Source organism: Synchiropus splendidus, chromosome 19 (genome assembly GCF_027744825.2).
Source record: "Synchiropus splendidus isolate RoL2022-P1 chromosome 19, RoL_Sspl_1.0, whole genome shotgun sequence".
Lineage (NCBI taxonomy): Eukaryota > Metazoa > Chordata > Actinopteri > Syngnathiformes > Callionymidae > Synchiropus > Synchiropus splendidus.
This window is the reverse complement of record NC_071352.1, coordinates 17527870-17549781: the sequence shown is the minus strand read 5'-3', so window position 1 is coordinate 17549781 and position 21912 is coordinate 17527870. Positions and strand designations below refer to the sequence as shown.

Below are 21912 nucleotides of genomic sequence, written 5' to 3'. Positions count from 1 at the left end.
ACCACCACGCAGCACCACACCGCCGGCAGTTCTGGTTCCCAGCACCAGTTCATGTCTCAATCCAAATGCACATTTTCAACATGGCATACATTAGATGCTGGCACCAAGATGTCATTCGCGGTTCAAAGAGAGTGCTGAAAAGACGACGGCGCCTTCGCAAATGATGAGGTGGGAGGAAGTCCCAGCGGGCTCACCTCGCCACGCTGCTCGCCAGGAAAGCAGGTCGCCCGGCGCCGGCGTCGCTCTGATGTGGCGCTCAGCGTGGGATCTGGCCCACGACGGGCCGCTCAGGGTCCGCCTGTCAGTGACTGTCAGCTACCATGAGGGAGGAGCAACGCCTCCACATTAACCCCCAGGCTTATCTCGCGCTCCGGGCCTGGAACCAAGAAGTGCAGATTAGCGCTCAGTCAGGAAGTGCTTTGGGTCCTCATCACTGCGGCAGCACTCTTGAACTCTCTCCTCTGTTCTCGCTCCATTAGCATTGCACTCGTCAACACTACGGGAATCCTCACCAGTGACTCGCGCTCTACCGCCCCCCCGTGGGTCACACTCAAACGCGCGTGGCCACTTGAGGATCAGCATCTCCCGGTGGGGCGCGGAGCAGTCGAGCAGTGACTCCAGACTGAGCGTGGGATTTCGTGAGACTTGGGGTCCTTCACAAGAGGAGCAGGGGGCGCCCTCGAGCTTGTGTAAAACAGGTGTAGCAAAGTCATCAGTTTGGCATCAGTTGAACCCAAAGCAGCACCTGTTGAAAAATACTGATACTGCAAGGCTCGAAAGATTGGCTTCTCCTGTCTCGTTCCTGATTTCGTTCATCTTACGACGCTACCTGGCGTGTGTGTTGCTGTAACGTGCATGTTGAAGGAGTGGCACGCTCCTGCCTCGCTGAGGCCTGGTCAGCCGGGGTTAAAGAGAAGCCTTGTTACGTTGCTGTGGTCGTCCAGGAGCTCTCCAGTCTTCTGCTGACCCCCCCTCGCACCTCTTCCTCCTCCTCTTCCTCCTCTCAGCGTGAGAGGAGGAAACACTCAATTTCGGTAATGGCTTGAAATGGAGTAAATACACCCTCCCCCCTCCCCCAGAGCGCTTGTTCCTCATTCAGAGCCCGTGATCGCTGGCTGCCTAATTTCCCACCACCACAAAGGCAGAGGGCGTTACCATGGAGAGCCAAGCTCAGCGGCGCCGGCGTCTCTCGACTGAGAAGCCTGTTCATTTCACAGCAATTATCCCCAGTCACTACGCCACCCAAAACTCGGGGGAGGCCCTCTCAGCTAATGGCTCTCAAATGGAAATACAAACAATCACACAGCTACTTTGACAAACAACTAGGTTACACATTTGGTGGGACGCTTCTTGAACGCCACTTGTTTCCAGGCGAAGAAGCAGAGAAACAACATTGATAAGAGTTGCTTCCTGTGTGGCTGAAACACCGAACAGTCAATCCACACGAACAAAAAACAACACAGCCAAGGACACAACGCGCACACTGCAAACGACAAGCCAGAAAAAAAACAAAGTGTCAACAAATTATGAAACATAACAAACAAAACAACACGCACACACACACACACACACACACGCATACCTACAGTGTATGTGCTTTATTTCCAAATCGGTCTTGGCTGAATGTATTACCAGTGCTAGCGTCCGCTTGTCAAGCTGATGCAACCTGACCACTATGCTCTTCGGTCTGGCAAGTGGCGCCACCTAGCTATAAAAACTGCGCAGCAAGAGAGTGCGACTCCACCTCTCGGACTGAACATGCCTTCCCAAAATAACCTCCTATGTGAGGTGTTTTAACGGAGCCTGTTTATAGGAGTCTGAGCTGATACTGGAATAATAGAGAGACCACAGTGTAATCCTGGCGTGCTGTCCTCCATCCTCCGCCTCTATCTGCAGCCCAGCAGCAGCAGCAGCAGCAGCAGCCCGTCTCTTCATCTGCGGCGCGGCGCGGCGCGGCAGCGGACTGTCAGTGACGGGCTCCTTTCTGAAGCTTTGTGCAGCACATAAAGGCAGAAACGAGAATGGTAATGAATTGTCTGAGGAGCCCAAGATTAGAGGAGCCAAACGAATTTCATATCACACCTAAAGACCTGGCATTTAATTAAAGTGGACTAAAAAATGGCCGCCTGCTTGGCTGACAACACTTTCTCTTCAAGCAAATTAAAGAAATCAATTACCGCCGTGTGGAAAGTGGAAAGAAGGAGTCGGCACAACGAGAAAAAGGAGAGTGCGAGGGGGGGGGGGGTCTCACATGTGAGAGACTCGGCAGCAGAGTTTATCACATCGAACAGTTCGAGGCATTAGAACCTGAACAAGCCCACGTTCTTGAGTGAAGCCAGCAATGAGCCTCCACCAGCGCAAACCTCCTCTGCGCCGAGCTTTTCGTCGCTCGCTCACCTTTATTCTCTGGCAAGCCTGCCACAGGCAGACACGAGTCATAGAGACACCTGACGTGACAATGGCTCAGGAGTGTGCCGCCTCGCTGCCGAGACCTGAAGCCTTCACTGGAGAAGCCTGAGTGCCGCAGTGCAGGGCGTCCTCAACCCACTGACCTCATGACCTGCCGCCTTCACACGTCTCTTCTGCCCAACTTGGAGACGAGAGGTGTCTTCACAGTCGATGCAGCAGCTGGTTTTAAGTACACAGAAGTTTTGAAAACAAGTCGAGCTGAATATATTCCAAAGTTAAAGACTCTTTTCCAGGCTCTGAAACTTTGTGTTCGACATCTGCACACAAATCTCTCTGCAGGATCAAAAGTTTCAATTTGAAAAGTCCTCTAGGAGTCTAGCAGCTCGCCTCCGCACGTGTTCTCAGGACGTGTTTGGACCGTGTGTGGGTGAGGACCGAGTCAGTGTTTGACAGGTGTGAGCGGTGTTCTCTTCTGGCAACTTTACTCATCAGACCTCCCCTTCCCCCATCTGCTCCCAGCTCAAGAGCCCCTGCGACATCAAGTCAGTCAGCACATGCTTTGTCGATAAATAGGTGGAGAGGTGGAAGACTCACAGTATTCATCTCACATGCTGGACCCTGAACGTCTGCCAGAGACTCTTGACAGAGAAGCAAAACTTGAATGGCTGCCACCCGTTGGTCAGGTGACACAGGGAACGGCAGAGTCATCGGTGGAAGTCAATTGACTGAGAGCATCATCATTAACCAGGAGAAGAAATGATTCAGCGCTTGATCACATTTCACACATCAGCGGTTTGTTTGCTCACAATTCAAACACATCCTGACACGCTCTGCTTTTATGTGCAATCTGTGTGTGCATCACCTGTCACCACACTGTGCTGCCTGGAAAACACCAACTGACCAAAGAACAAGACGGCCCCCTGTGGCCCTGCAGGGTCCCAGTGCAGGCTGTTGACCCCCCAGCCAGCAAGAGGCCACAGATCTGGACTCGCTATGTTTCCTCCAGCCTCACACTTCCTGCTTGAATAGGAGCTTGAATCAAAAAGAACATCTTTCGCCACAAAACATGACGTGAACTGCTGCACACAAGCTCAGCAACAGGTGGCGCCAACACAAACACTGGAGACGCCACGGGGGAAAAGCTCAACAACACTGAGCAGTTCAGACAAAGTGTGCGCTCCTCTCCAGTTCAGAGGGTGTTTGAAGAAGTGTTGGAGACAAGAGAGGAAAGGCAGAATCTTGCTGACGCCGGAGTTCATATGAGAATATGAATGAGGCAAATGAAAGCTTATCCTCTTATCTCGGTGAAGATTAGAAGGCTCCCTTGAACCTCCACCAAGGACACGGACAATAAAGAGCAGAATCCAAGAGTTAGCATGTTGAGCGATTTGATGGACGTTGATAAGATTACATGTCGTCTGGGAAGTTGTGACAGCGCCACTTCATTTATAAGCCTTTAAAAAGAAACCAACAGGGAGTCTGAATCATCTTGGTGAAACAGCCCGGCGGCTGATACACACGGCGGTGTCGTCAGGAGAGCAGAGCCCGCTGACCGCAGACATGCACTCTCGCTCTCTGGCTGGCCCATCAATCACGCACCATCAAGGTGAAACCCATCAAAGTGTCGTGGCCTCGCCGTCAATGATTCACACGGTGCAGGTGGAGAGACCGTCCAGCCGCTTGATGGTGTGAAAAGGTTTGAGCTGAGGGACGAACAATGCAGAGATAACGCAGGCCCGATTAGATAAGTGGCAGAAACTTTGCTCAGCGGGAGCCAGATCTTCCTGAAAACAACATGTTCCCAGCCGCCGCTCTCTGCCTGCTTTGCCTCTCGGGCCTTTTGGGAGCTCCAGTGGGCAAAGCCCGCCAGAAAGTGCTCCTGGTCTCCTTCGATGGATTTCGGTGGGACTACGACCGCGACGTGGACACGCCACACCTGGACCAGATGGCCACAGACGGCGTGAAAGCTCTGTATGTGACGCCACCGTACCTGACGATCACCAGCCCCTCGCACTTCACCCTGCTGACAGGTGCGGGCTTGCTAGTGACGCTCGGACCATGACCTTTTATCTGCGTTCTTCTCCACTGGGTTAATTTACAGATTCTTTCGTGGTTATTTACAGTTGTACTAAGCCTGTCTGCGCTCTCCTCTTCACTCTGGATGATCTCCCGACTCCCATCACCATAGCAAGAAGCAAGAAGGGGTTCCAATAGGGTGGAAAAATGCATTGTAATCGCGACGACAATCTTGCCTGCCACGATTAAACCATCATCGGCGACGTCTATATTGACGCTTCAGAATGCAAGGAAACAGCGTGGCGAGGTTTGAAAACAAAGCTGCACTGCAGCGTCTAACTGAGACCTGTCATTGACGTTTAAGTCCATCTTTAAATCTGGCCAATGCCACCATACTTGTAAGCTGCCGTTCAATATGCACTAAACCCACCTGCACTCCTGTAGCCACAGCTTGCTTGCCATGCTGATGCGACGAGATGCTCATGCCAGCCCAGTATGCTTTTCAGAGGGATCATTGTCACAGTGTTCTTTGCAATACTAACTGTGAGTGTGCTGGCTGGGTTGCACTTCGCAGCTGCTTGTGTTTAAAGTTTGGTTTCGCAGTGAAACCTTTTTATGAAGTCAAGCAACGACGTTCCTTGATGTTCACCGACATGACGGGTATCACAAGGAGGAATAATCCGATAAAACAATATTGACCAAAATAATCATTTTGGCTGCGTGGATCCAGGTGCAATTCATTCACCTGACTTTTAAAAAACACATCAAAACTGCGGCTGACGATAGATTGACATTTTTCATCTGATTAATGGCACTGAAGCCGAATGAACTCACGATCAATGGCAAACGAACGTTGCCGTCGCTTCCTTTCTGAAACATGTAGTAGACAAGGTGCGACTAACTTCCCGTTAATCTGGCGCTAACTCAGCCTTGGTGCGATGAACTGAGATAAAAAAAAAGTCATCTACTGACAGGCCTGATAAAGAGCTCAACAGAAGAAGTCCCACCTATTGACTGAAGAATAGAGCGCACCCATAAAGTCTCTTCACCATTGTACTCCAAAGTCAAAGAGGAGCAAGCAGAATTTAGTCATCACGTTCAACATTCATGCCAATGTAGCTCAGCTCAATGAGCGCAGCGAATGTAACAGGAACCATGTTATTATACAGTTCGCACTTTCCATGTCACTTTTCTTGACCATTGTTCACTGTGATTCAAAAGCCTTGATGACCACACAGCACAACAGAACAATTGCCTTTGTAATCTTGTTTTAATAGTCCAGAGACCCTGCATGAGTTGTTAAAAAAGTGCAATTAAAGGAACAAAATTGTCATCTTGGACGAGGAAGAGACAAGAAACGCTTTGAATCCACTGAGCATGAACAGGGCTCTCAGGCGAAAGGCCGAGGAGACACTGAGGCAATCGTGAAAAAAAGAAGCTTGTAACACTCCCCACAGCACAAGACTTTCTTTGGCCTGCGTGAAAAGTCCTGAACTCTTGTGATCCATTTGCGGCAATGCCAACGTGTGACACGGTGAATCTGTTCAACAGGCCGCTACATCGAGAACCACGGGGTGATCCACAACATGTGGTTCAACACCACCACCACGCAGAAGAAGCCCTACTATCAGACCCAGTTCGTGAACGAGTGGTGGGACAATGGCACTCTACCCATCTGGATCACAGCGCAGCGTCAGGTCTGTGCGGAACAATTTCCATCTTATCACAGTGAGACACTGTTTTGCTCCTCACCGAGATAGAAAAACCATTTCCCTTGACAAAGCCTCGGTGAGAGGCTGCTGAATGAATTCAGGGAGCTGTAATTTATTTGGCAGGAGTCGATTTCGACGGCTGATTACGACACTGCCGGGGAACTTTGTAAAGCCTGAAAAAAAAAAGAAAAAACCTATAATGAAATCAGTTCGTCACGTCGGCACTGGTGCAGGAGCGGCCGAACCTCCGGGAGGCTGTTAAACGAGTGGAGAGCGGTATGTTAATGTAACCTCTTTTCCCACTCTTACAGGGCCTACGCGCCGGCTCCCTCCACTTCCCCGGCACCGCCTCCACTTACCAGGGACAGGTTGCCATGGAGCGGGAAGTCGAGCCACAAATGTACAACTACAAGAACGAGAGCGCTTGGAGAGAGAACGTAGACAAGGTGATGAGCTGGTTCAGAGATAAAGAGCTGGACTTTGTGTCATTGTACTTTGGCGAGCCGGACGGCACGGGACACAGATACGGACCGGAATCGCCACAGCTGAAGAGGATGGTGGAGCAGGTGGATCGGACCGTGGGCTACATGCGAAAATCCTCCGACAATCATGGCCTACGAGAGCAACTGAACATCATCATCACAGCCGACCACGGCATGTCGACGGTGTACCGCGGCAGCCAAGTGGAGGAAATCACCTTGTACAAGATCCCCGGCTTCTCCTTCAGCGATCTGTCTTTCCACCTGGTGGACTACGGCCCCTCAGGAATGTTGCTGCCAAAACCAGGCCGACTGGAGAAGGTCTACTCGGCCCTGAAGGGGGCACACCCCAATCTGCACGTCTACAAGAAGGAGGACATGCCAGAACGACTCCACTTTGCCAAAAACGACCGCATCCTTCCCCTGCTTTTATGGGCCGACCCTGGATACGTAATCAATGGGGTGCGTTGACACATGAAATGTCTTTCCATCTCTTTATCGCCCAAGAAATGTGTTTGCTTGCCCTAATTTGGTTTGCTTAACATGCTGGAAAATTGAAAACCAGGCACGCGGTGGCAGTTATCTGCCAAATACGGCACCAAAGGTCACCTTGAGAGTTGCCCTTTGGGCACATTAAGGCGGCTGGGCGCCAACGCCACTTTCCTTCACAGTTATCTTTTCGACACATTTCCACGGCCAAACACTTCTTCTTCTTGTTCCAGCTTTGGAAAATAGCAAAGTTGACATTGTGTACACGCTCAGCACTTTGCATTTAGAAAAGAGCAGTTCCCAGTGAGCTGCACACGAAGGAGGCGTTGGTAGAACTCAGAAGAGTACAGGTCAGGGTTGGGGCTAGTGGAGGGGCAGACGCCTTCAGACTGCTAGCATTAGCTTTCTGTTTACACAACGGAACTTTGAGTGGATCACCAAGGCGAGAAGGAGCTCACCAGTCATGTCATCACACTAAGCAAGTCGACCCTTGAACAGCGCTCCGTAGCAAAGAGACACTGAATTAGACAAGCAAACTGTAGGTGTGATGGACTGGGTCTAAGAGCATCCCTAAGAGCTAATGGCCACGTGCAATACACACTTCAAATTCAAAACCACCTAAAAACGTCCTCCTCTCTATGAAGGTCACGTGACCTCGCGTCCATCCACCCAGACAAGTCAGTCGTCTCAAGCTAATCCGGGGTGACGCGGCGGAGAGAAGAGCAGAGCCGTGGACACGCTCTCCGTCTGCTGCGGTGTCAGAGAGAGTCATTAACAAGAGCCGCTCTGTGGGTCGTGACTGGCTAAGACATGACCCATCACTGGTAACGACAGAGGCTCTCAGTTATCTTTAGGAATTCACACATTAAGGGAAAGAGAAGGTGACGATCAGGATCAAGATGGCATAAGACAGTCATGATAAAAAGAGCGAGCGCAAACATGATGGCCATCGTCTGCAGCTCAGGAGGTGTGTTTCTCGGGACGACGTGTGACTGCAAACCTCACCAGCGAAGACATGTCAAGAAAGGCGGCAAAATCAAACATTCTTCGCAAATCAAGACCTGCACTCTCTTTATTTTAGCTGTCGCTTATATCGGTTCAATTCACGTCAATGAATCTCCTCGAAGTCTTCAGTAGCATCAACTCATTCATTGAAACTAGCCATGGTGAACTCCCGTCTTTGTCCAATGAGCCAAACTGTCACGTTGACCTTCAGAAATTTGCTTTCAGTTCATGTCATTCTGTGAGCAACTCCCCGAGCAGTCCATTTGACAGCCAGCACACACCGTCCTCCGACAACAAGACTCCGCTCTCGTGTGCTCGAGCAGGCAAATCTGGCTTCCAGTCAAGAGCACTCGCACGTCCTCAGATCATCCGGCCACATGTGGAGCTCTCCCCAACCAACTTCTCTCTCTGCGCCAGCATTTAGCTGCTGAGAGGAAAGCGGATCTTCTGCTGAAAGGTCATGTAAGGTCAGGGATTATGATCTGAAGCACTCGTCCTCTAAATGATCCCAGATAAGAGTCCAGATCATCAGCTGTTGCAATCCAGGTTGAGGCGTCTGGAGTGCTGAGTGGAGCGGTAGGTGAGACGACAGCGCTCTCTGCTGGCACAGACAGACGTAGACAGTAAGACGAGACCACAGCGACCATCTCCGCTTCACTAAACGACTGTACTGTACTATCCGCAGTATTTCCCGGTGCAGTTCAACAAGGGCGAGCACGGCTACGACAACAGCCAGATGGACATGAAGCCCTTCTTTCGGGCGGTGGGCCCAGCCTTCCACAGGGACCTGGTGGTGGGCCCCTTTGAGACGGTCAACATCTACCCCCTCATGTGTCACATCCTGGGAATCCAGCCGGAGGTCAACGACGGACACATTGACGCCACCAAGCACATGCTGGTCAGCGCAGCACCAGGTGAGGTGCTGCTGTCATGTTAGGACGTCTGTCATCCAAGCGATGCAACCAGGTTGCACACCGTCCGCTGGACACGAACTACCTTGCTGACACCTTCCAGTTGGAACATGCTTGGTATAAAAACATGCTTGAAATAACAGAGATCCTCAGGGAGAAGTCAATGGGAGAATACATTGACGTCGGCAACGAGTCAGTCCCGCGTGCGACAGAAAACAAAAGCAACGTGGGAGCTGACAAAGACGTGAGCTCACAGTCAAGTCAAGTTGTTATGCTCTGCTTTCAGGCAAGAAACATAACCACCTGCCGCAGGTCTTCACTGGGCTGGCAGCCGTGGCTGGATTCCTACTTCTCTTGTTCATCACCATGACAACGTACACAATCGTCCGCCACGAGAGGCAGCACAAGAGGTGAGCAATAAGATGACCCTGTGTTGCACAGAGCTTTGGTTGGCATCATTATCAACGTAGACCTAGTCGCTGTGCAGCCTCCACATCAACACAAAAGCCGCAAAACCTATGGAATAAATACTGCATCTTCATTTTAACCATATTAGCCACAGAGTTCTTAAGCCAGGTGGTGATATGTCATCCATTTGCACCAGTCGTTTCCCTTCCAGGTCCGCGGACATCAAATATTCTGCTGAGAAAATGAAGCAGACGGCATTTTAGAAGATGAAGAGCTGCTGTGAAAGTTGTCTGAAAGAGTACGCGACTCCTCTTGTCATGTAAATAAAAGTTTCTGTTGTAGGAATGCTCATTCTTTCATGCCGAGACGTTGCTAACATGCACACAACTACAGATACGTCTGATCAGTTCAAGTCTGACAGCGGTTGTGAATGACTATATCAGAGTATGACATGAACTTGTGTTACACCACTCCAGTAAAAGACGGGGCACGGGCTGATGGGGCCGGAGTAGCACCAGCAGTCAGGCTCCTCGAGACAGTGATCGCATGAGAAGCACTTCCTACCACCTACCAGTAGAATGCAGAGGAACAAGAGAGGAGAAGATTTGAAGAGATGTGCTGGAGCAACAGTAGTGTAGGCCCACGTGGAGTGTATCGGCAGAAGCGCCGGTCATAAAGAAAACACTTTTCGTGTCAAAAGCGAGCGATGATGATGATGATGATGATGACCAAGAGAGGAGTCCACGGGACCGGGCCGAGACTCTGCTCTGCCTCTCCAGCACATCACACGGTCACGGCAGCGTCAGTGAGCAACACTTCCGCTAGCTTCCTCCAAAATAATGGTGGCGAACAAACAGCCGCTAGTCAGTGTTCATAACCACATTGATCTAAGCCGCTTAACTTTATTAGTGGAGTCGTGGCGTTTAACTCGATGTCAGTTAAGTGGGTAAAATGCTCGAAGGGCAGTTGACGCCGTCGAAGGAGCGGTTGGTAAAAGCCGAAGCATCAATGCAGGAGACGTGTTTGAGTAAACTCAGGAGAGTGACACAAGAAATAACGGCTGCTTCAGCAGAGACAGCAGACGTAACAACCATACCAGTAGTGCTGCTGAAGTAAAGCACGAAGGCAAATGCCCACAAAAAGAAAAAAAACACCAACAAGAGCTCATCATCCAGGAGGTTTCGCGGGACTTCCGATCTGACGGCAGCGTAACAAGGGCTTTTATTGTGGAGGGGCGGAGAGTCGCTCCGGTGTTTGCCGCGCTTCGGCCTGGTCGTTGTGAGAGGCAGACATGGAGGAGCTGAGCGCGGTGGGAGAGCAGGTCTTCGACGCCGAGTGCATCCTCAACAAACGGCTGAGGAAGGTCAGAAGCACCGCGGACACGCGCCGGGCTCGCAGCTGCCGCGCCGCCACTCACGTGTCGTTTCTCCCGCAGGGAAAGTTGGAGTATCTGGTGAAGTGGCGCGGCTGGTCGTCCAAGTGAGTAACAATGAAAACAACAACAACGTGTCCGCTGGCTGCTCTCGCCGCCATCAAACGGCGTTGTGAGCCGCGTAAACACCTCCCGCCGCGCCGATCACGAACAAAGTTCGACGGTTCTGCTCCGGCGCGGCTGCTTTTGTTCGTCAACCTGAGCTCGACCTCCGAGGCTCACGGCTGGAGTTTTTGTTCTGCCGTGACGTCGACGGCGAGAAAGCGAACGACACATGGGGTTATTACCGCGTATAACCGCTGTGTTGGTGCCGAGGCTCATCAGCCTTCCCCGACACTCGGTCTGCTGCTCCAGCCGACCCTCACAACACTGCTGTTGTCTGGAGGACGAGGCTCAGTCACAGATCAAAGTTCGGGCCAGGACTTCCTTCCCGAGGAGCCCCTCTAACGCCAGCTGCCTTCTATTGTGCGTGTGCATGTGCTGGGAGTCGGGGAGTGGGGGCTGAGCCATGGTGATCAGAAAAGACCGGTCGTCCGCCCACTGCCAACTGGTTTACAGTTGCATCCGCTCTGTTACTCCTGAAATTTAGACAGTCGCCTTCTTACTCTTAAGAATGAATCCAAATCAAACAACATTTACAGTTGTTTGATTGGGGGCGTTTGGCACTGGCTGTTGAAGCGCTGCCCCTGCGACCCGCTGAAGAATAAGTGGCATGGAGGATGAGCGATGTCGTGGTGCTGGAACCAAACCTGCCAATTCTACTGCCATGGCACTGGCCGTCATCTTGTGTCATTTTCAGACGATCGTTTCACAGATTTCAAAGTCGTCCCGCTGGTGACGTGCCACTTGCTAAGGGGAACGTCTCTAACCTCTTATCCTCTCGCCTCACTCCAGACACAACAGCTGGGAGCCTCAAGAGAACATACTGGACCCCAGGTTGCTGGCGGCATTCAACAAGAAGTGAGTGTTCTGTGTGTGGAAGTGTAAACCCAGGCACCTCTGCCCGTCGCCAGTCACTTGGCGACGTGTGACCGCAAACCAGGGAGTCGAGTTTAGCCCGTGACGCGTTAGCTTTGTGTGCCAGTTAGAAACGATGTGTGGACTGCAGTGAAGACCCCTGGTCACGTTATCGCATCACTCACGGCTGGAATTGATCACGTGTTCCAGAGAGCAGGAGAAGGAGCTGCTCCGGAAGCGCGGGAAACGGCCCAGGGGAAGACCTCGAAAGAATGTCGTAAGTGAACATGCCGTGTTGCCGTGCTTTTGGAAACTTTGTGAAATGACCCCGTCCCCGTTGCAGGACAGCACTCCAGGAAACATACCAGACTCGCAGAAGTCCGACAGCTCTTCCTCTGGCTCGTCGTCATCCTCCTCCGATTCGTCCTCGTCATGCTCCTCCTCCTCCGAGGACTCGGAGGAGGAGGAGGAGGATGATGATGAAGAGGAAGGCGGTCAGGTGAAGCAAACAAACCCGGCTGTGAGAACTCGGGAGCTTCATCCAGTCCCACAGAAGAAGGCACAGATCGTTATGGCGAAACCCGAGCCCCCGAGGAAAAGGGGCAGGAAGCCACTGCCCCCTGAGATGAAGGAATTCCAGCAGGGTAAGGGCCCTCGCAAAATCCTCAAGGCCTCCAAAGACACAGATCTTCCTGGCGCCATCAGGAAGCCAGTTCACCCCGCCAGCTTCACCTTCATGGGCTTCCATCGCACCTCCTCGCGAGATGCCGTGGGCAGTCCCAACAGGAGCGCTCTGTCCCTCGGTGGGGCCATAAAAAACACCATGGGCTCGGTTGGATCAGGCCGGTCCCTCCCAACTTCTCCTCTCTCTGGGAACAAGTCCAGCCAGGGCAGGAACGTGTCGGACACCAAGCTCTCCAGCACGACCAGTGGAGCAGGTCAGGAGCTCAACGCAACTTCATGTAAATCAAAAGGAGTGGCATCTTTGAATTTGAACACGTCCAAACATCCTGTTCAAGGGACCACCCAGCACACACTCAGCCCCCCACAGGTCCAGAAGAAACCCCAGAGCCCGGGAGCATCTCTGCCGAGGGTGCTGAACACCTCCACCAGCCAGGGCTCTGCGCTCAACCTGCAGAGCAAGATGCAGCTGAAAAATAGCTCCCCTGGAAACGGAGGCATCCCGATGTCCAGCCCCAGAAACGGAGCAGATCAAGCACGGAAGATTCCAGACCACAAACCTCCACAAAGTCCAGCTCCCCATGCTGGCCTCCAGGCCAGGAAGATCCCGACTGGAGCAGACAAGGTTAAGGAGCTAGCAGAGATCCAAGCCTCCAGAGCCCAGGGCCGGCTGGAGAAGGGTTTGCACAAGTCCAGCGAGGTCCAAAACCCACAAGAGAGATCGGCCCCCAAAGACGGCAAGAAGGGAAAAGTGACCGAGATGAGCACCGGTGAAGAGGAGAGCAGCTCAGACTCAGACCAGGACTACAATGGTCAAGAGAGTTCGGGAATGATCCAGAACCAGGACTGGAAGCCGACGCGCAGCCTAATAGAGCACGTGTTCGTGACCGATGTCACCGCCAACCTGGTCACTGTTACGGTCAAAGAGTCTCCGACCAGCGTCGGCTTCTTCAGCATCCGGAACTACTGACGGCCCAATCGTCCGACTGAGAACTCTCCTTTTGGTTTAGGTCAGATTGTTGCTTGGATGATGGTTATTTATTGTTTTTTTTGATGTTCCAAGGTTACAAAAAAACCCAAACAGAAATCATCATCAGCAGAAAGGAAAGAAGACACTGCTGCGTTTTTGAGCTGAACATTTCATGTCCTTCAAACACATCGGGAGAGGATGTCGCTCCAGTTCTTCCCCTGCATAATCATGAGCGTGGCCTTTTTCCTCCTGCTCTCCCGCGTGAGTGCGAGGTACTTTCAAGTCACTCAAAAGCTGGAAACTAAATCTGTGTAACTTTGAGATCTCAGCAGTCTCCACTGGGAATCAGATAGGCGATGTTGTCGTCACAAGCAGCTGCGCGTTGAGGGTTGAACATGACTCACTGACAAACCACCTCGACACTCTAGGCGCCAGTTCCCTGCCTCACGCTTGTCAGCCAAAGTGGCGCAGGAAAACGGAGCTGAAACACCAGCAAACTACCATGACCACATCAGGACGTTTTGGTCAGAGGTGTGTCGGCGCCAAAGTGACTTCCCGTTTCTTTGATGCCATGATTGTACAAAACCTGAAGCGAGGTCGTGTGCTTGTCAGCCCACCGCAGGGTTATTGTGTATTTCTGAGTCACTCAATAATGTGAAGCCTTTTCTCTTTAACCACGAGTAGTGTTGAGTCAGTAGTCTGGATGATTAGCTACCTCTCTTTCAACTGACTTGATTCAGGTCCGTTTACTTTTGTATGGATATATAAATAGCTTTTACCAGGTATGTCTACAGGGTCTGAGCTGGTTCTGCCTTAAGTGATGAAGAATTAAAGTAGCATCACCCCTCAGCGGTGCCTGTGTCTTCATCTTCCCTGTAGCTACACGTCTGACCCATCCAGGACCGTGGTCACGAGGGGGAGCCGGACCATGTGGCCCCAGTCAGCGGGAGGCGCCCGCAGCGTCAGGAGGGTTCCCTGCATGGCACGCCAACTGTTGCTCATCTCTTTCTTCTTTCTGCGTGTCATGATAGTACATCTTAACTCGGGTTCAAAAAAAGACGTCCATATATAAAAAAGATAAGTTTAAAAAATTATTTGTTTAGATGAAAAACATTGAAAATAGTTGAGGTCAATCGTGAAGTATTTTTCAAACGCCAGTTAGACTGAAAATAACTGCGAGGTCTTGACACGAGTTCCTCTCCTCACCACTAGATGTCGCTGTTGCAGTTTCTGCTGCATGTGGCGGCTCAGAAAATCCTTGTTTCGCCTTATCGCGTAAACGTTTCCTTGCCATCGGATCGTCCACTCCTCGCCTGTGTTAATTCGTGATACGACCAAGCAACCTAAAGACACAGTTCACATAAATTCAAGCAAATGGTATTGTTTTATTTCTACATATTTGTATTCTTCTTCTCCTAAAATTCTGACACAGAACTGAAGTAGAAGAAGGCATGATTTAAATGAACTTCTTACAAACGTACATCTGTGTGGGTTATGAGGCGAGACTTCCCTATAAAGGCCAAGTTCTGACAGCAACACACTGACATGGCCGCATCCATGAGGTCCTCCAGGTCAAGGCGTGTCGAGGAAAGTCACATGAAAAACAGTCTCAGAATTGAATCTTTCAAAACACACAAGCTCATAAATGATTGCCAACAGGTGATCAAAGTCGCAGGGTGAAAGTGGAGTTGACCTTCAGAAGGCCTCAGAGAGATCTGGCTGCATGCGCTGCTCGAAGTCAAAGATGTGTCGGCCCGTCCAATGTCTGGGCGCGATGAAGCCGCAGAGTTGAAAAATGAGCGTTGTCAACAGCTGCAGGTATTTCTGGTGGCTGCCTTCACACTGCAGACCCTCAGGTCGGGTGACACAGCGCTTTGTTGGAGATGAGACAACAGCAGCTCCCGCTAATTGACGCGAGGTTCTGTTCCACGTGTCCCGCCGCAATTGGGATGTTGCTAGAATCTCACAGTGCAGCCGATTCAGGACGACTCGTGTCTCTCCGGAACTGTTGTCATTTGATTAAGTTCAGCACTTACTGATTTTTAACGGATTTCTTTTTGGTCTTTTTTATTTGTTATTATAATAATGGTAAAATAACTACAATTATTGTCATGCTAATTTGCTTGCTTTTTTGTCCTCCCACAATCTAACTTCTAGATTTCTCTTTTCTTTTTGTATAACAATCCCTCCTGCAGTAACGGTTAGATTCTCTTCATGGTACGTGAGGATTCGGCCATTGCTTGACACACACAAAGCTGACTTTGCTGCAGTTTAGCAACTGACCAAAATGCTGATCCACAGTGCAGCTAAACAACAGTGGAGAGTTCAGACTCAGTAACGACTGAGGGCTGGTTGAAAGTTGGTTCTGTTTCATTGTCGGTCTGCAGATCACCATGTGACTGTTCAGTAAATGAAGGAGCGTGTCGGCGGCAGCTTTCAGCTCCCCACGCTTGTGTCACGCCGCCGCCGAGCTGACAGAAGTCATCGTCGCACAAAGACCTCGACTCCATCACAGAGATCCCGTCGCAGTCGTGTGGAATTCTCCCAAAATAAATTCCAGTAAACACTTACGCGACAAAGAGGCACTCACAGTGGCCCGGTATGCATAAACAGTATGAACAGTGTGACAGTGTAATCCTGACTAGCCGCCCCCAACCCAGCATGCATACGCACGCTCGCACGCACGCACGCACGCACACAGTCCAGCCTGAAGTCAGACTGGACTAATATTCCCTCTCTCCCTCCTGCACAGACGCTACAGCCCCACCTCCCTGCACTCACCTGACTCTGGGCAACTTAATGTCGTCCGTCTACTACGATAACACACACATGCAGCTCGAGTTCACCATGCGCTCGTGCTATAGCCATGATGCTCACACAACACAACACAAACGTCACGGTCCTTGTCCAGTCGTGGTTCTGCTCTCTCCAGCACTGTCGTGCTCTTCGGCCTCCATAACAATGTGTCATGATTCATGAGTCCGAGAACAAGGTTCATACCCTCCAGTGTCACAACATTAGTGTCACAACACCATGACAAAGTGTGTATCTCCAGTGGCAAAGTAATGAAAGCACTCACACACGTTCACACAATCGAGCAATATCGAGTGCGACGCTCAAATTGTTTAGTGCAGAGTTGTGTAGATGCAGATTCATGTCCAACAATATTTGGCCACACAAGGTCAACATTGGTTCAATGTTTGGTCCGCAGTGGAGCTGCTGAATCTGGGTCACATCAGAGGAGCCAGTGTGAACAGTGCATGTATCCGATTCCTCCAGTACGCCTCAGTCAAGTCACGGATCAAAGCCCCACTCCCTGTATGCAATTTGTCACTCGTCCTGTTGCTGGAGCGAGGCATGATACAACAGTAAGCGCTTGAACAGTTCAGCGGAAGCACAAAAGAACTGGATGGAGGAGATGTTCCACGATAAAGGCACAATCATAGTCTGACACGCAGGGCGTCTGAGATGAAGTATCCGTTTGTTGGCAGCTAGACATTTCTCTTTGTTTGTTTGTTTGTGTTTGCATCGCGGCTGGAGCGCCGGGAGTGCTGGGACTGACCATATTGGATTTCAAAGGGAATGTTTGGAAACTTGATCGGAGCCTGAAGCCGGCATACCTTCAGCAGCCATGTCTCCCGGCCCGGGTTCTAAATCACTGCGCCGAGTCAGTGTAAACAAACGTCAGTTTGCTCTCTGATATTGAGAGCCGGAGACGAGCCTCCGCTGTGACAACACGGCCTCAGACACACCATGTCATCCGTCTTACCTCACTCTCCATCCATCACCACGCCGGAGTCGACATGTCTGACAAGTCCCACTCTCGCTTTCCCCGGCTGGCGCTGCACATCTGTCACACTTCAGGCTCAGCTCCTCCTCTTCTGTCTCTGACTCACCTGGGGGCGAGCGGGAACGAGCTGATCAGTCGCATTGATCATTGATGACTCATACCGGGATTTTAGCTTTTGACTTTTTTAGGATTGAAATTGCAGAATTCACAGCCATATCTATGACCCTGGAACTCAAGTTAGGAACGGACAACATCAGAGTCAAACAGCCTGGAGTCACTTGGTGTGGCCAACGAGAGCCTGTCAAGCTCATTGGCAGGTATCTTGCCGTACGATAGTACAGTGCCATATATTGTGCTACTGTGAGTTCAGCAGCATATTGTAATAAGTAAGATCATTTTATGGGGGGGAATCAGATGCAGCAGCACAATATCATGTGCATGAAAAGGCTTTCTGCTTCCCAGAGCACGCGTGAGCAGGAGAGCTGCGTGAATTAGTGGGTTGCCACTTTGGCACCTTTCTCAAGGCCGGTTCCCAGGAGGTGAACTGGCAAGCCTCCACGCGCCAGTCCACTGGCGTACCGCCGGACACGAACAAGTGTCCCTACTGTTTCCAAATCAACGCTGTTGTAGAGCGCCCAGGTCTGCCTCGCGACCGATGACTGACAGCTTTACAGTGGCAAAGATACGAGGATATTAAGAACATTGCCCCTTGTGTTCCTGTCGTCCCATTGTAACAAAACTGCATCTGTTACGAGTCTGCTACGGCTTGTGGGAAGTCCTGGCGACAGCGCCATTAAAGATCTGAGACGGACACAGTAGGCCTCTGCCATGTCTGGGTAGATGCTACAAAGCTGTTGCGCACTACGTCCCTTACTGCTGACAGCTAATTCACCTCTAGCCTTTGTTCCCCAACAGCCATCAATGACCTGCTGCTCAAGTGCTGATTCTCATCTTCACTTCAATGGACGACTAAAACCTCTCTTCTCTTGTTCTACTATGAGTCTCTCCTGGCTGACTGAGCTTCTGTCTCTGTGCCAGAGCCCAGACACCCGACAGGCACTCTGGAGAGCTTTGTCTCTTCTGGGTGTCTCTTTTCTGAGTCATGGGACGGAGCCAAATCTTCAACAGAGGGAAGGGTACAGCGTTGCGTTGCCATTTAGAACTTCAGTTTGGAGGAGACCAGAGCAGCGGCCATATAAATCAGGAGAGGCTCGGTGCCGGTGGATCTGTGTGCAGCGGGACAGCACCCCGGCTGGATTTCACAGGTCATTACTCTGGCTCCAGCCATCGCAGCGTCCAGCGGCCGAGGAGACGCACAGATGCTGGGAGACAACAGCTTAGTGGGTCTTTATGTGAGCTAAACAAGCGTGTCTGTCTCGCATGCTGCAGATTCATGTCCAGATACAAAGTCTGGCTCCTGGGGACCAAGAGAGCAGCCATCCATCAAGCTAAAGCTGAGAGTCAATGGAGAAATGGAGCTCACACCACCAGTCCAGACGAGCACTTCCAAGTCCTTCACCCTTGTTCTCAAGAAGATTGATTCAGAGGTTTGGTTTGTCCGGGTTCTCCTCACATTTCAGGGCAAACTTAACCTCCAATTTGTTGTTTGTCTCTTCTTTACATTCTTTTCATTCCAAACTCCATTTTTGACATGGGTAAATTCCACAATGTCATTCATGATTTTTTTTGCAGTACATTTTTTTAAATTGATTTTGAAGTCACATTTTTCTGGCAAAATTCTTGATGCAGTTTGAAATCTTATTTCAATAGGAATGAAGAGATGACCGTGCAGCCCCACACAGCTCACTGACAACGACTTTGTCACATATCGGTGATGAGTGTTGAGGTTCTGAGGCCGCGCCAGACGTGTGTGTGGTAAACACACAAACACGCTCATGAATGACAGTAAACAACACAGGGTCTCTGGCTGTTCGCTCCCACCTCAGGAGGAGAAAGGGGGTCACTCTTAATTTGTTTAAAGCGCCTCAGTCAAACAGGATCCCCAACAGAGAGAAAATCTCGTTTCCAAGTCTGTCGCCACGACTCGTGTTGTTGAGGAAGGAGACGAGGACGCCTGCGCTCACACACCGTTCGCTCAGGCGCCAGCTTGTAATTAACACTTTCCAGATTACGTTTACAGGACCAACAAGGTCTGCTTGACTTTTATTACCGCCTGGGTTGGACTCCGGCCCCCCTCCCGCCGGGACACAAAACACTCTCTGTCCTGAGTGAGAAAGTTTTAGTGGAGGTGACGGACGCTGGCTGTTCGTTGTTCCGCCAAAGGGCCACGGAGATAACGTCGCGTTTCACAATCTGACGTTTGCTTGAATCACCACTGGCCAGTCGGAGGTCACAGTGAGAAGGTCAATGGTCAATCTGAGATGCACTTTTACTGGCAGCGGATGGCATTAACAAGTGCAGTCGACAGACCACAATCATCTTCAGCTCATCACTGAGCCACTGTTGGGAAAAACCTTGGATCTCAGCCGTCATGTTTTGGAGACTATAGCAGAAACCTGCACGGGACTGCTGGAGAGAAATACAGCTCTCATGGGTCTCCAGTAGTCCTCCTTCCTCTTCCTGCCACTTTAACCACCGCTGAAGGGGCAACCTCAACCTCTCCAGAGTGGAGCAGCACTTCTCTTCCATCCGCAAATGCGTCGTTTATTCATGCTGGCTCTCCAACATTTGATGATCACACTTGGCTGAACTGCGGGGTGATCGATCGTTTTAAAACTGTTCTCCACCAGACCCGCTGGAACTCAGGCACCTCGAGAAATTACGGAATGGAGAAGGGCCCGCGTGAGAGAGCACGGTGCTCCTCGGAATCTCTTTCAGCATTGTAAGCATCCAGAGCATGATTAAAAATGGAAGTCACATGACGTCCAACAGAAGTTTGGAACGCATGAACATTTCTGTTAGGCAAAGCAGCTACTCTACTCTCAGTCTGCACCTGCTGAACTTGTCTTGTTTCCTATATTTCCTTCGTTTTACTTGTTCATTACATGTCAAAATGATTTCAGAAACCAACTAAATTAAACCACCAGAATATTTAGCAATTCTCAACAAATGGATAAATAAAAAGCAAAATATTCTCACCAATTAACAAAAGAACTATATTTAAAAAAAATAACTTCATCATCATCATCATATTGTTCATTTAGAGTTGAGTCAGCATGTTTTAGTAAAGACAACAACAAAATGAAAATGTTGAAGCATTTGCTGCGCGGCGGTCCGCATCAGAGGCGTGTGCTCGCTGAGAGATCTGAGATTATGCCCATCAAACACACAGTGACATGTTTGTGCAGCGACTTGACAGGCAGCAATTATATCCACGAGCCACAGGCGCGCTAATGATCCAGCGTCAGACAAAGCTGGTTTCTGCTGCTTCACGCCTTCTCCTGGAAGACGGCTCGCTCTGGTGTCCCTGGGCTTCTCCAGGCAGGAGGGGAGAGCATCCAGGTCTCTCTTGCAGCGAATCCACGTTGTGTTCTTGGACAGTATTTTTCTGCACGTGCGTGAAAAAACGGAATGTGAGAAATCCTGGAGAGGATTCCAGTGCCTCACGCCTACTGACAGAGTAGGGTCATCAATTGACCTCTTTGTGGGAGGAAAGCAGAGTGGCTGGAAGCAGCCCACACAAGCAACACTCCGATATGAGGACGTGTCTCACTATTTAGTGGAAGGACCTCCAGACGTGAAGGGCCCGCCTTGTCCCGGTGCTCCTCAACAGACGTCAACATTGAGGTTCTTGTGTGATTCTGGCACGCTAATTAACGGCGTCAATGCCGCAGGCTGGAGCCGGTCCATGAACAGTTCTGCATCCACAAGAGCAAGTCCAGGAACGCGGCCAAACCGATTGCTGGGCTCCCAGCGCCGCATCCCACTCTCCAGCATCCTGGAGATTTCATCAACTACCTCCATGGAGAATCCACTTGTCTCCATCAATGAAGAACACAGGGGGTCCGTTCCCCATGTGCTGTGTGACTCATACTGAGCTCATGAAAGCTTTCACACTCTTGGCCCACCAGATTATTCATCCTGTGACGGTGATTCAGGGTATCCACAGAACTGTCTCATAAAAAGAACGATCTGAGACAGGGCGAGACTCTTGAGGCTGGTGCGGGTGATCACGGTGGAAGGAGTCAAACACACGACCCCTACTGAGGCCCACAGTACGGAGAACCTGCTGTCTACCAACCTATCCTTGAATGTTGGCATGGTGCTGCGCCGTGGCCTATTAGATCACCGAGTCAGACTCTACACTCTGCAGCACCATGGCCATGGACCTGGGGTAGACCCAAACCGAAGAGGGGAGCAGGAACAGTTGGGAGACACGGGAGAGCAATGATGGACGGCTCACACGCCAGCCATTGTGAGAAAATGATAGCAAGGTGCCGCCAACTGAGGCATCGTGGCGGCGGGCCAGCGCTGTGGGAGAACAAAGGCCCAGGATCCCAGGGAGAGTCAGCGCCGGCCTGCCTGCCCGCCCGCCCGCCCGCCTGCCTGCGGAGCTCCAAACTTCATATTTACATGCGACGCTGAAGAGTTAATTGCAGTGAATTCCTGCGCTGGGTGCAAAGTGGGGGCTGTTGTGGCATTATTTGACATAACAAACATGCTGTTCTGCTCATTCCTATCTGTCTCCAAGGA

The 21912-nt window shown here is 50.9% G+C and overlaps 3 protein-coding genes across 9 annotated transcripts in view; 2 read left to right on the top strand and 1 right to left on the bottom strand.

The window, feature by feature from the left end:
• The window catches only part of LOC128750661 (RNA binding protein fox-1 homolog 3-like), a 239191-nt gene that overhangs the window by 195140 nt on the left and 22139 nt on the right, over positions 1-21912 (bottom strand). Inside the window, exon 2 of one of the 7 annotated variants that reach the window (XM_053851050.1) lies at positions 14313-17365. The exons of 5 other annotated variants lie outside the window; for them this stretch is intronic. The gene's annotated coding sequence lies outside the window, so the exon portion shown is untranslated. The remainder of the gene's footprint in view (positions 1-14312; positions 17366-21912) is intronic. One more of the 7 variants, XM_053851053.1, reaches the window with a different exon arrangement.
• On the top strand, positions 4205-9435 carry LOC128750526 (ectonucleotide pyrophosphatase/phosphodiesterase family member 7-like). Its single transcript, XM_053850706.1, has 5 exons — positions 4205-4439; positions 5977-6122; positions 6449-7078; positions 8796-9024; positions 9308-9435. The coding sequence occupies exons 1-5, from the start codon at positions 4205-4207 to the stop codon at positions 9433-9435; spliced, it is 1368 nt and encodes a 455-aa protein (XP_053706681.1).
• On the top strand, positions 10671-15047 carry cbx2 (chromobox homolog 2 (Drosophila Pc class)). The gene is made up of 5 exons (XM_053851036.1): positions 10671-10792; positions 10865-10908; positions 11756-11821; positions 12029-12095; positions 12162-15047. The coding sequence occupies exons 1-5, from the start codon at positions 10721-10723 to the stop codon at positions 13467-13469; spliced, it is 1557 nt and encodes a 518-aa protein (XP_053707011.1). The 5' UTR covers positions 10671-10720; the 3' UTR covers positions 13470-15047.